The sequence below is a fragment of the Neomonachus schauinslandi genome, chromosome 2 (genome assembly GCF_002201575.2).
Source record: "Neomonachus schauinslandi chromosome 2, ASM220157v2, whole genome shotgun sequence".
In the NCBI taxonomy this organism is placed as follows: Eukaryota; Metazoa; Chordata; class Mammalia; order Carnivora; family Phocidae; genus Neomonachus; species Neomonachus schauinslandi.
The window spans coordinates 84,084,491-84,099,013 of record NC_058404.1 but is presented as its reverse complement, the minus strand read 5'-3'; the positions used below and the strand labels follow the sequence as shown (position 1 = coordinate 84,099,013).

Below are 14,523 nucleotides of genomic sequence, written 5' to 3'. Positions count from 1 at the left end.
GTTCTCCACCTATGCCGGGCCTGCCTCTTCCTCACAGTTTAATGTGGCTGGAGAAAACACACACGTGCCGACTAATCTTCCTTTCTGACCATTCACGACCATGGACTTCCAATGGGCATGGGTCCCATGCTGTACTTACATTTGTCATTCTCCTACTTACGTCAATGGCTATTTCATACATTTTCCTCTGTCCTCAACCCGTAATGCTCCCTCCCTGCCCTCACTCTCTGCCGATGACTTTTTGTCCTAATTCACTGAGAAAACCGAAGCAACAGTCGAGCACATACACCACGACAGCTCTCTACCACCTAGACATTGCACCTACCCTGACCCATAGCCTTCCTTCCATGACAATGGATGACCCAGCCACCAGCCCACTTGTGCATGAAATCCCATTCTCCTCCTCACTTGCCTATTCAAGAACATCACTCTGGCAATGGTCCCTTCTCCTTCTAACATCCTCAAGGTTTTCCTCAGCATATAGACATGCTGTTATTTTCCCCCCACCTTCTATTACCTTTTACTACCCTTTTTCTCCCTTTTGGAGCAGTATTCTGCAAAATGTTGCCTGCACGAACATTTTATAAATCCTTTCCTCCCACTTTCTCCTCAACCCATTTCGGGCAGGCTTCTGTCTCCATCACTCCCTTGAAAATGCTCTTGTCAGAGTCCCCCAGGACTCCCATGTTGCTAAACCCCCTTCAGGGCTCAATCTATGTCGTCTTTGACCTGTCAGCACCTTTGATGTGATCATCGTTTCTTGTCCTGGATATAATTTTCATTGATGTCTAGAACATCACACTCTCTTCATTTTTCCCCTTTTCTCTGGTCTTCCCTTTGAGTTTTTCTTTGCTGGTCCTTTTTTTTGTCTCTCTGACTAGTTAATATTGAAATGCCTTGGCTCAGGTTTGGTCCTTTTCTCTACCTTTTCCTTGGTGATCTCAACCAGTGTCATGAATCCGATGTGGATTTCAGGCTCAAAGCACTTTCCTGAACTCAAGATTCTAACGTCTGACTGCCTATTTGACATTTTCATGTAGATATGTACTTGATGTCCCAAATTCCACACGTCCAGAATAAAAACTCCTGATCTGCCCCCTCCCTTCAAAGTATCAACTCCACCCACAGCCTATCTCATTTCAGTTGCTGGCCGCTCCATTTCTCATGTGCTCAGGGCCAAAGACTTGGGAGTATTTCTTTCTCAGATGCCCCACATCCGGTCTGTCAGGAAATCCTCTTGGGTCCGTCATAACGGTGTTTCCAGACTCCAGCCACGTGTCCCAGTCTCCACTGCCAACCCCACGTGGCAGCCACCGCCATGGGTCACCTGCACCCCTGCTTCCAGCCTTGCCCTCCTGGCCCCGCCCTGCCCAGCCTGTCCTTAACACAAGAGCCAAGACAGATTCTTAACAAGGTCCTTCAGATGGTATCAGCTGTCTGCTGTGACAAAGTGCTGCAGTGATTTCAAGCTGTAGACGTGTGCAGTGACCGCAAGGGCCCAGTCTGACCCATGCCTCCCTGTGTACCTTCCTGCTCTCATCGCCGACTACTTTCTCTTGCTCGCTCCCTCGGCCTCTTTTCCGAACCTCACACTCATAGGCATGCTTGCTGCCTTGGTGCCTTTGCTCTAGCTCTTCCTTCTGCTTCAGATGCTCTTTACTCAGGTATCCTTGGGGCGCATTCCCTTGCTGCCTGTCCATCTTTGATCTGATTTTATTCTCACTGAACTCGACCCTGACAACCTACTCCAAATCGCAGCCGCGTCCTTCATGCCCTATTCTGTGTTTCCTTTTTCCTTACATCACTTACCTCTCCCTAATGAAACATATAATTAACTAGTTTACCTATATTATAAGTGGTCTGTCTTTCCCTCTAAAATCGAGGTGGTTTGTCCTCTGCATTCATCGATGTATCCCAAGGTCAGAGATAAATACCTAGCACATAGTAAGTACTCAATAAATATTTGTTACATGAGTACAGGGCATCAATGCTGTCTTCCATTTTTTTTTTTTGAAGACTTTTTTAAAAATTTGAGACAGAGAGAGAAAGAGAGCCCAAGTGTGTGGGGGGAAACAGAGGGAGAGGGAGAAGCAGACTCCCCGCGGAGCAAGGAGCCTGACGCGGGACTCGATCCCAGGACCCTGGGATCATGACTTGAGCAGAAGGCAGACGCTTAACGACTGAGTCACCCAGGCACCCCACTGTCTTCCATTCTTTATAGTCATATGAGCATGCGGCATTGGTCTTCCCTCATTTTTTGTTTTTTTTGTGTGTGAACAGATGAATGTGTTTACCAAATTAACCGAGACTTAAAACCCTTCCTCTCTGCTAAACCTTTTAAAATTGACTTCAAACGTGTGACTGGGCGAGTAAATAATTAAGCAGAATAAAACAAGACAAAACAGCAGTGTGTTAGATTATATTTCTTCGCCGGGAAGGACTATAGTGTTGGTATGGAGTGCAAGATGTGTACAATTATTTTCACAGGTCACTCCAGAATTACAGCTCTGGGAGCTGCCCAGCTGTGCTGATTTGTCAGCTCTTCCCGATGTCTTACCCCGGGCCGGTGACATCCTGCTAGCGTAGAGGTGTTGCCATAAGGTCAACAACCATCCTGTGGTGACACCCAACCACAAGTTCGCAAAAAAAAAAAAAAAAAAAAGTCCCTGCTTAAACTTTGTGAGCCACTTGAGCACAAGGCCGAGATTCAGTCCTTTTTTGATCCTGGGTCCAGGCCCCCAGATGCATGAAGGACAAACCAAAGATGCTGACTGAGAGCGCATTTCATGATCACACGCAATTAGTATGCCAGGATTAAACGCTGTTTGCCTATTTGTATCTCTCTCTCTCTGTCAAATAAATAAATAAAATCTTAAAAAAAAATTAAACTGTTTTCCTGGTTCTCCAAAAATATGATATAAAAGGAAGTGGGTAATTTATTTCATCCCTAGATTTGTCTTCTCAGAAAGTAATTAACCTGGTTTCAGCCACTTCCCTCTATCAGGTATTTTGTGAAAATCAAATGAGATAATGGATGTGAAAGAGCTTGAGTTCTCTTTCACACAAGAAATTTGAAAGACCTGTTTCTAAAGTGTCAGTAGAGCAGTGGATTTTTCTTATTCACACGGGGTGAGTCGGTTACTTCCTATAGGAAGGGGCTACTCGTCTGTTTCTGGCTTCCTTCCTCCCTCTGCCCACCTTGGGTTTTGAGGTCAATTTTCATGGCCACACGTATGACATTTACCTGAAGCAAGTCACTTAACCTCTCAGAACCTCAATTTCTTCACCCTAAAATAAGAGTAATATCTTTCACAGGAAGAGATTGTCAGGATTGAATGAGATCATGTATAGGAAATACTTTGGTAAACCTGAAAGCACCAGGTAAACAATACTTACCATAATGTTACCATCATTAATACTAATTAATTATAGTAATTGTTAACTTTGAGCCCTGGCTAAAGAGAAAAGAGTATTTTACCTTCTCAGGTTTCTTTGACCTGCACTGAATTTTGACCCACGCACGTGCACGCGCACCCCCACACATATATTTCTGGTAAAATTACTGGTCCACGGAACTAGCAAGTGGCAGGTTGAATGCTTCCAAAGCTGCTATAAAAACTGGATTCTTCACTGTTAACCCAGGAGACCGTATCAGTTCTTTTGTGGGTGGCAAAGCTGTAAAAGTTCTCTTTGCGGCCACACTGGCCTCCATGATCGTCATTTTGCTTGCAGCTTTGGAGGCGGGCTCCTGCTGCATTCCACCATGCTGGGCAGGAGCATTCAGGGTACAGGCTTAGTCTTTCTTGACGGGTGCCCGCCAGGGGTGGTTGGGCAGGGCGGTGGACGTCCACTGCACCCCAGATGAGAATCGAACACCCTGCATATGTGGAGACTTGCTGTGAAATCCTCGCTGCTTACTCAGGTAGCTCTGTAAGGGCCTTATTAACAGCTCCAGCACCCTTGGTATTGCTCAGGCTCTGGTCAGTAAGTAATTTTATTTGAACAATGTGGAGTTTGGGATACAACTCAAAAGGATGTAGGGAATCTAAGAGGCTTTGAAGCCCTGAGATAATATAGACAAAGAAGATGATTCTAAGAAGAGAGCAATAAGGAGGGTTTGCTGTAATTAAAATCGTGCATATGAGTCAGATCGTATGTAACAGGAGGATTCGATTTCATATGTTATTATTGAAAAAAAGGCATTCCTGTTGAATGTACTCTCATAGTATCTTGCTTAATGCTTAAATAAATGCTAGTTTTTTCTTTTAAAGATTTATATGTTGTATACCATAAAGCAATCATCTGGATAATGAAATAACTTAAATAATTGAATTTACAGAATTTAATTGCAGTGAATATTTATGTCAAGACCGTAGCAGATTTTGAGTTTTGTGGGGAGGTCAGTAAAGACATAACTGTTTTAAAAAGGATGGCACAAATAACTTTACGTTTTATGTATCTTGGTTTTAATTTTTGCTTTAATAAAATGGAGTTGAAATTGGGAGTGTGTGATCTTCACATTCTTCATTGCCTTGAATTAGAAAAAAATAGAATTTGTTACTTATGAAATTCTCAAATAATGTTTTAATTAACAGTGATTTATTTCAAAACACAGCTGTTCATGTCTGTAGAAATAACCTTTTCTGTTGTAAATGAAATGAACAGTCAGTAGTTTATACAAAGCCAGGTATTTGGTTGCTTCTACTGTTTACCAACATAGAATTTTGGAATTTGCCAATTTGGGCTTAGTCATCAGACAGGCCTGGTCTCAAATCCTGGCTGTCTTGCACCTGCTGTGGGGCCTGGGCAGCTTACCCAAATGCTGCTAACCCTACCCCATAGGATTGTTGTGAGGATGTAATGTGATAGATATATTAAGTGACTAATAGAGAGCCCATGAAAAAGTAAGTGCTCCATGAATATTAATTTCCTCCCTTTCTTCTTGTCCACTTGTGTTTTTAATGGATCATTTCCTTACCCTGGATTGTATTGTAGGAAATATTCTGGATGGATGGCTGCTGGAAATCCATTGCCATAGCCAGCTCTTCTTCAGTACTTAAGGATTTACCCTGGCATTGAGTAATGAGAATTTCGGTAAGAAAAATTAGAGAAAGATAGTACATGGACTTTTCATAAAAGGTCACTTGAATCTCAGATACTTCATAGTAAGTTCTATGACTCTTCTCCAAAGACCTTGAGATGTCACAGATCTCTGGTCACGTATGGATTATTCTTATTTTGAAAGTAAATAGAAACAGGTCTTTTAACTCTACTCACATCAGGTGCTCTTCATGTCATTGTAAATGTATTATTTCACTTACCTTATTTTGTTCTTTGAATTTTCATCTAATCAATGGATTATCTAGTCTTTGATGACAATGTCTGGATATTATTCATCTCTTTAGTGTAGACTAAATGAAGCACAGATTCTTAGTGTTTAGGGTACTTTCTGAAACTGTAAAGGTTTTGACAGTGTGAGAGAGGCAGGCAAAAGTATCAAAACTGAGAAATTCTAAGATAAGTATGTTCCTAAATCACCAAGAGAAATTATTATATATTGCTTGTTATGATGGCATAGAGTATCTTTAGTTGGGTCTATTTTTATCCATTCTTTTCCTCCAAATGATACCAATATATAATTAATTTTCATTTGAAATTAATTCACGTGAAATTAATATATAACTAGTACACCTGTATTAGTAACTCATGTTATTAATCTGTGCTATATGAAATATGTTGAATTATTATTGTCAACCACACCCAAATAAAAAAATGAACATGCCATGGAGAATTAAGAGCAATCCAACAAATATATGCTGAACTATTCAAAAGGAAAAAAAAAAAAAAGATGAGAGGGAGGATAAAGATAATTGAAACAAAGTAAGTGATGTTATTAGTATATATGTAAATTAGTGAATATGTGAACTTTCTTAAAATTATTGTCACTGAAATGCACCTGGAGAAATACATATTAAAGAATTTTACTCATAGAAGACAGAGCTGGAGGTGCGGACAAAGCAAGAAGGATAAATTCTAGCTTCATTAATTCTAAAAAAGAGCATTAATTCTGAAATTGTGATAAACTTAACTTTTGGAATCTAAAAATATGATAAAATATTATTTTAAGTATCATTTTTTAACTAAAAAAAGTTTTAACCACTTTGCCTGTGATGATATTTTTTAGAAACCACATTTGAGAAGTACTTCCATCCAGTGCTACCTGTGTTTACTTTTGAACAGTCATTTTCTAACTGAGGCTGGCATTCATGTCTTCATTTTGGGGTAAGTTTATCTTTCAGCATAAATATCATCATGTTAATGGCCTTGATCATTGTTCTTCAGTATCTTTTCTTTTAAACTGCTTTATGTTCAGTTTGCTTAAATCCTTAGGAACTAAGTATTTGGGGTAAGATAGAGGGCAGATTACGGAGATTCCGAGGAGGTTTGGTAAACACCCAAATGAGCATTTCTACATTTGGGTATTATTCCAAATGAGTGTTATATCTTTCCAATAAATTAGACCTCTTGGTATTTAACTAAACTTGGAAGTCCATTCCTTATTAATAGCTTACATGATTTTCACAGCAGTAAAATACAGATATTTAGGGCTTGTCCATGTTACTTTTTTATCTATCCCTGACACTGCCATCGCCCATCCTCTGAGCCCTACCCTACTTCAGTTTGAAATGTTTCTTTCTTTACTTAGGCCTTTCGTTTTTCCTCCTAATAGACATTCATATATTTCCATGCTTGTTAACTTTTTTCTTCTCTCTTAGATGTAGCTAATTCACTGCACACAGTTGGCCCAAAGCACCCAGCCTGTAGTTACGTAATATGACCCTCAGCTCAGTTTTCCTTACTAATGCCTTCATGGTGTGGGGAACCAGAGATGTGTGCAGGTGCATCTTCCTCACAGGGAAGATTAGTGTTGGATCTCTTGCTTCCATACAATATCCATCAGGGAGCAACTATTTTTCCTCAAGCTTGAAGAACCATTCCACAGTCACTTGGTCAGTGTATGAGCCTTTTGTCCTGATGTTAAATTTCAGTTTTACCAAAATGAGTAAGTGTATGATCGTTCAGACTAGATTGGTCTCCAGTCTGTAATATTTCTGAAGAAAGCTACTGCAGTTCTAGTCACAGTGTGAGCAGTGTGCAAAGGGGCGTGTTTAATCTATGGTAAAGAATATGTACTATCAAAATCTGTACATGAAAACGATTAATGCTTATTTTAAGAATTTTACCTATTTATTGGACTTAAAAGTCGGATGGAACCTCTACTTAAAGAAAACTCGGAATTCATTCAAAAACATTTACTGAGCACTACCACACATCTGGTGCTGTGTTTATTCCATTGTAATAAATTACACCAGGTTATTTATAAGTTGTCCTTCCAAATTAGGTTTTTCTCTAATCCCGGTAGGTCAGTCCTTAAGTTAACCTCAAGTGTCAAGGGGTTGTACTGTATGTTTGCTGTTTATATTCGTCTGTTGAATGCACAAAGGCAAGGATAACACTTATCTTTTCACTGACCAAAATAAAAAAGATCTTGATTGCTCTTTTGCCTGTAATATTCATCAAGCCAGTATTATTATGCTCATTCAAAATGTTTTGCTCTTTGGTTTTGCTTTCAGCAGTATCAGTGCAGGTCTTCCTAAAACAGAGGCAACCTGGCAGTTTGTAATAAGTGATTTGGAAAAAATTGACAATATTATTCAAGTGAGTACTCATTTTTCTATAAACTATCTGGTATGATTGCTATGGAGTATGCCTCTCCCTATGTTCTGCTGTCAGTCTTAATGAAATCTCACTTGAAACAATATTTTTGTAGAAATTCATGAGCCTTAAATGAAATCTTTTACTTACAATGTTCAGATCTTAATTATCTTTAAAACTCAATTTATAAGTGGCCTGGTCTGAAGAGCTCTCTGTCACCACAGTCCAGAGACTCCCGTCTCCAGCAAAGAAACTGGGCAGCTTGGCCGCTTTTGTAGGGAGCATGGCCTGACCCAGGGAGGAGCTCTCTGTCCTGTGGCTAAGGAACCGCCTCCCTCACCTGAAGACACCAGCCGGCCTGGCAGAACCTGCAAGGGGAAAGAGAGCAGGAGCCCAGGGAATTGCCTTTCACCGCAGGGGGTGACACAGCAGGGACCGGTGGGAGTCCCAGGGGCGCCAGGTGAACCAAGCATTTCAAATTAGCACCACAAAGATTCTGAAAGCTACACTGTCATTAGAACTGCAGCTTACAAACAGAAGTCTGAACCTAAACCTAAATAGGGTGGATGCGTGCTGGTATAGAATATTTAAATGGAACCCGGGTCTCGTAACATAAAGCTAAAATACCAGAATACAGCTGAAACTCACTCATTATACCAAGAAGCAAGAACATCACAACTTGACCGAGAGACACTCTGAAACAGACTTTGAAACAGAGATGGATTGGATGTTGGAATTATTTGACAAGGATTTTAAAGCAGCCACCATACAAATGTGCCAACAAGCAATTACAGATGCCCTTGAAACAACTGGATAAAACAAAGTCTCAGCAAAGAAATACAATATGTAAAAGGAACCCAGTGGAAATGACAGAACTGAGAAATACAATAACTGAAATACAAAGCAAACTGGAGAGATTCACGAACAGAATGAATGTGACAGAGGAAAGACAGTGAACTTGAAGATAGAATAATAGAAAACACACCGAAAAAAAAAAGCCTCAGGGATCTTTGGGATAATAAAAGATCCAGCATTCTTTTTTTTTATTTTATTTTTAAAAAATTTATTAGAGAGAGAGAGGGAGGGCAAGTGGTGGGAGGAGGGACAAGTAGACTCTGTGTTGAGACTGGAGCCCGTCGCGGGGCTTGATCTCATGACCTTGAGATCATGACCTGAGCTGAAATCAAGAGCCTGACGTTTGACCGACTGAGCCTCCCAGGCACCCAAGATCCAGCATTCTTAGCATTAGTGTCCCAGAAGGAGAGGGGAAAGAGAATACAGGTAAAAGACAGAGATTGGCCAAATTGATAACAAAACACAAACCAGTATTTTGCTGTCTACAAGGAATTCACCTCAAACATAATGATATAAGTAGGTTGAAATTAAAAAGAGAAAAAAGAATATACCATATTGTAATGGGTTGTTGAATGGTGCCCCCCCCCAAAAAAATTCATGTCTACTCAGAACCTCCAAATGTGACCTTCTTTGGAAATAGGGTCTTTGCAAATACAATTAGTTAAGGTGAGGCATCCTACTGGGGTGGGTTGGACCCTAACTCCACGACTAGCTGTCCTTCTAAGAAGAGGACAGACCGGGACGCCTGGGTGGCTCAGTCGGTTAAGCGTCTGCCTTCGGCTCAGGTCATGATCCCAGGGTCCTGGGATCGAGTCCCGCATCGGGCTCCCTGCTCCGCGGGGAGCCTGCTTCTCCCTCTCCCTCTGTCTCTGTCTCTCTCTCTGTCTCTCATGAATAGATAAATAAAATCTTTAAAAAAAAAAAAAAAGAAGAGGACAGACCACAGAGAGAGTGACAGGGAAGAAGGCCATGTGAAATTGGAGGCAGCTACGAGGCAAAGGAAACTAAAATAATGCAGCTAGAAGCCACAGAAGACCCAGGATTGCCCGAGTCACTAGAGACTTGGGAGAGGTAAAGAAGGATTGTCTTAGAGCCCTCAGAGGGATCATGGCCCTACTGACATCTTGATTTTGGACCTCTAGGTTCTAGAGTTGTAAGAGAATAAGTTGTTGTTGTTTTAAGCCCTCATTTCGATATTTTGTTACTGTAGCTCTAGGAAGCTGATACACATACAGACAATAATTTCAAAATTCAGAAGTAGCTCTCTTAGTATCAGATAAAGTAGACTTTACAACAAGTAAAATTACTAGAATCAAGAGATCCATTACGAAATGGTGAGAGATTAATCCACCAGGAAAACGTGATCTTAAATGTGTACACGCCAAACAGCAGAGCCTCAAAATACAAGATGCAAAAACTAATCAAACTGAAAGGAGAAAGAGGCAAATTCACAATTATAGTTGAGGACTTCACCACCTCCTAAGGAACAAACTGAACGACAAGAGAGAAAATCAGAAAGGATATAGAAGAACTGGACAACACAGTCAGCCAACAATATCTAATTTATATAGATGAAACATTTCACTCACCGACAAGGAATTAATATTTTTTTCAGGCACCATTCACCAAGACTAACCATATCATGGGCCATAAAACAAACTTTAACAAATTTATCAGAATTGAAATCATGCAGAGTGTGTTCTTTGAGCACAGTGGAATCATATAGAAGTCAATTATATAAATACAGCAGGAGAATCTCCAAACACTTGGAAACTAAATAATATACTTCTAAATTTTCCATGGGTCAAAGGTTAAATCTCAAAGGATATAAAAAAGTACATAGACCTGACTGAAAATGAAAGTACAACACATCAACATCTGTGGGATTCAGGCAAAGCATTACTGAGAGGGAGATTTATAAAACTAAGTGATTATATTAGGAAAGAGGAAAGATCGCAGATCAACAATCTAAGTTCCCACCTCAAAAACCTGGAAAGAGAAGAGCAAAATAAACCTAACACAAGCAGAAGGAAGGAGAAAGTAAAGATAAGAGCAGAAATTAATGAAATTGAAATCAGAAAAATAATAGAGAAACTTAATGAAACCTAACACTCATTATTTGGGGGAAAAAATCAATAAAATTGATAAACCTCCAGAAAAACTGATGAAGATTAAGAAAGAGATGACATAAACCATTAATATCAGAGCTGAAATGAGAGACTATCGATACAGAATCTGCAGACATTAAAAGGATAATAAAGAAAAACTGTAAACAACTTTATTCTCTAAATTTGACAACTTGGAGGAAATGGACCAATTTCTCAAAAACCACAAACTACCAAAATGTGACAAAGATGAAATAAACAATCCCAAACTTCTATAACCATTAAAGACACTGAATTCACCATAAATAATCTCCCCAAAAAGAATCCCCAGCCCACCTGGTTTCACTGGAGCATTCTACCAAACACTTAAAGAAAAATTAACACAGATTTTACAATCTCTTCCAAAAATAGAAGAAGGAAAACTTCCTAACTCACCTAGGCAAGTATTACCCTGATGCTAAAACCAGGCAAAGATGATATCAAAAGAGAAAGCAACAGATACCTCTAATAAACTTAGATCCAGAAATTCTCAATAAAATATTAGCAAATAAAATGCACCAGTGTATTAAAAGAATTATATATCATGACCAATGGGATTTATTCCAGGTATGCAAGACCTGCTTACTATTGGGAAATCGGTCTCTGTAACCCACCTATTAACAGGCTAAAGTAGATTATCATGTGACCGGATCAGTTGATGGAGAAACAGCATTTTAAGAATATACCTATTCCTAGTAAAATTTCTCTACAAACAAGGAAAGAGAGGTAACTTTCTCAACTTGATACAGAGCATGTACAAAAAACGTAGAGCTAACCTCATACTTAATGAGGAAAGACTGAATGTTTTTCCCCTAAAATTAGAAACAAGACAAATATGTCATCTCTCACCACTCTTATTCAACACAGTATTGGAATTTTAGCTAAATTGGCAAGGCAAGAAAAAGAATAAAAGTATGCAGATTAGAAAGGAAGAAATTATGAATCACCGCAAGTCTTTTTCTGGGAGAAAGTGCCAATAAATGGCTGTACATTATTTAGAGAATGCAAATTAAAACCACAATGACATCACCATGCACTTATAAGAATATTTAAATTAAAAAATAGTAATAATGCTGAATGCTGGCAAGGATGCAGAGAAACTGGATCACACATATTTTTGATGAGAATATAAGATTTTACAGCTACTCTAAAATAGTTTGGCTGTTTTTTATAAAATAAAACATGCATTCGCCATATGATCCAACAGTTGCACTCCTGAACATTTATATCAGAGAAATGAAAACTCATGTCCATACAAAAACAGGCACATGAATGTTCATAGACCTTTATTTGCAATAGCTAAGAACTGAAAACAACCCAAATTCCCTTCAGTGGATGAATAAACTGTGGTACATTATATCATGGAACAATACTGAGAAAATATAAAGAAAGAATTACTGATAACTCACAACAGGTTGGATGGACCTCCAGAGTATTCTTATGTTGGGTGAAAAAAAAATAGTCTGAATAGGCTAACCGTGGTACATCCATACCATAGAATATTATTCAGCAATAAGAAGAAATGGAGCTTCTAGACATGAAAAGACATGGAGAAACCTTAAAAGCATATCCACTAAGTGAAAGAAGCCAATCTAAAAAGGCTATGTACTGTGGTACCAACTATATGACATTCTGGAAAAGGTAAAACTATGGATACAGCAAAAACATCAGTGGGAAATTTCCAGGGGTCAGGGGAAAGGGAGAGCTGAATAGATGGAGCACAGGTAGTCTTTATGGTAAAGAAACTATTTTGTATGATACTAAAATGGTGGGTACATGTCATTATATATTTTTTAAAACTCAAAATGTACAACACCAAGACTGAATCCCAATGCAATCTATGGACTTTGTTACAAATATATCAATACTGACTCAATTGTAATAGATGTACCAGGCTAATGCAAGATAATAATAATAGGAGAAACTGGGGTGGGGCGGGGAGGGGATATATGGGAACTTTCTGTACTTTCTGCTCATGTTCTATAAACATACAACTGCTCAAAAAATAGTGTATTCAGAAGGCCAATCTCAAACAATCATATACTATATAAGTCCACTTGTATAACATTCTTGAAATGATACAGGAATGGAGAGGAGAGAAGTGGTTGCCAGGGATTAGAAAGGTGGGGGGGTGAAATGTGTGTTAAGAAAGGTGGTTTGGGCTATAAAACAGTAGGAGGAGGATTTTAATGATGTAACTATGTAACCGTGGAGATGGTTACATGAATTCACACATCTGGTAAAATTGAGTAGAACTGCACACATCCATTATTGCACATCAAACTGGTGAAATCTGAACAAGGTGAGTGGATTGTATCAATGTCAGTTTCCTGGTTGTCATATTGTACTGTGGTTATGCACGATATTACCGCTGGGGGAATGGCCAAGGGGGCACAGGATCTCTATTTGTTCTTACAATTGTGTATGAATCTGAAATTATCTCAAAATAAAAAAATTTAAAAAGCTTAATTTAATGTTTTCAGTAGGTTGTTCTCACTATATCTAAAGGAGGGCATAGTTTTTCATATTATCTAATTTTGTTTCCTTTCAGTCTATACATATTGATACCACTTTATATACTGAAAGCGATGCTCATGTGAGTATAGTTTATTTTTTTTGAAAATTGCTATATTTTCCAGTTTCAAAAGTTGAAGAAGTATATCTTCATAAATTTACTGAAGGATGTGTTGTTTTTAAATCTAACTTTCCATGTGTTCTGACAACATACGATCAATGAATTTTGGATGTGTAGTTTTTAAATCTAACTTTCCGTGTGTTCTGACAACATATGATCAATGAATTTTGTAGGTAACTGTTGAGGTTGTGGGACTTGGGGGCAGAGAACTACAAAGATGCTATTTTCATAACGGTACCAAATCAAAATCTGAAACAGCCTTTTCCATCAATGTCAAACAAAATATATATTTTGTGATGCAATTAGATCATGATGCAATTAAATGCAAAAATCAGGTTAACTGATTCAATTTAAAACTATCCACCGTATCTGTTGTTTCCAGTGCTGTAGTGTATTACCACCCTTAATCAAATTTTCTACAAATCGCTTAAATGCATTCATGTTCTACATTTTGCATGAATCTCTACAATTGTCAGAAGAGGATTCTGTCTGGTTACCCTCTGTGTGAGAAAAGAAATAAACAGAACTCATAAAACTTATCAGAATTCAAAAATGATCTTGAACTTGTCTCATTAATACCCTGACATTGCCAAAGGTGTGTAGGATTTTAGCCATGTTGCTGGTCCTTCTCTCTGGATTGGCTACTATAAACCAAGAAACAAATCCCTGACTTCTTCACGTTGTGGAAAACAAACTCTATGTTGTGTGCATGGAGAACCGTGAGTCCGCTCTCAGTTAGGACCTCTCTGAAATAGAAGATTTTGCTCCCATGAAGACTTTCTTAGCTTTGGGAGGAAGCCTTCATCATGAACTAGAAAAAAAAAAAAAACAGATGTTCATCAGCCACTTGGCTAGTGCTGCTACACATAGAAATTGTCTGCCTCTTCGGCTTCAGCATGCCTTCCATTTTTCCAAAGTAGAGTGCAGTCAATTAACCCCCCAAACTCAGCATCCTGAGATTGCTTTTTTTTTTTTTTTTGCAAGAAGATAACCTTGTAACTCACGGGTTACAGAAAGAAGCTGAGGTTGAAATTTAGATTTAAACTCTGGTTCAGCCCCTACCTAGCTGTGTTACCTTGCAAGTCACTAAGCATGTCTGACCCTGTTTTGCTTATTTATTATTTTCTCTATCTATCTATCTATCTATCTATCTATCTATCTATCTATCTATCT

General features: G+C 38.8%; 1 protein-coding gene across 2 annotated transcripts in view; it reads left to right on the top strand.

Moving 5' to 3' along the window:
• The first annotated feature begins 4,995 nt into the window (after positions 1–4,995).
• Positions 4,996–14,523, top strand: part of IL15 (interleukin 15) — a 14,545-nt gene continuing 5,017 nt past the window's right edge. Inside the window, exons 1-4 of one of the 2 annotated variants that reach the window (XM_021679327.1) lie at positions 4,996–5,094; positions 6,185–6,282; positions 7,635–7,719; positions 13,267–13,311. In XM_021679327.1, coding sequence (XP_021535002.1) covers positions 5,083–5,094; positions 6,185–6,282; positions 7,635–7,719; positions 13,267–13,311 — 240 coding nt within the window. In that variant the 5' untranslated portion in view covers positions 4,996–5,082. Of the gene's footprint in view, positions 5,095–6,184; positions 6,283–6,870; positions 6,900–7,634; positions 7,720–13,266; positions 13,312–14,523 lie in introns of those variants that run through there. The other variant, XM_021679328.1, reaches the window with a different exon arrangement.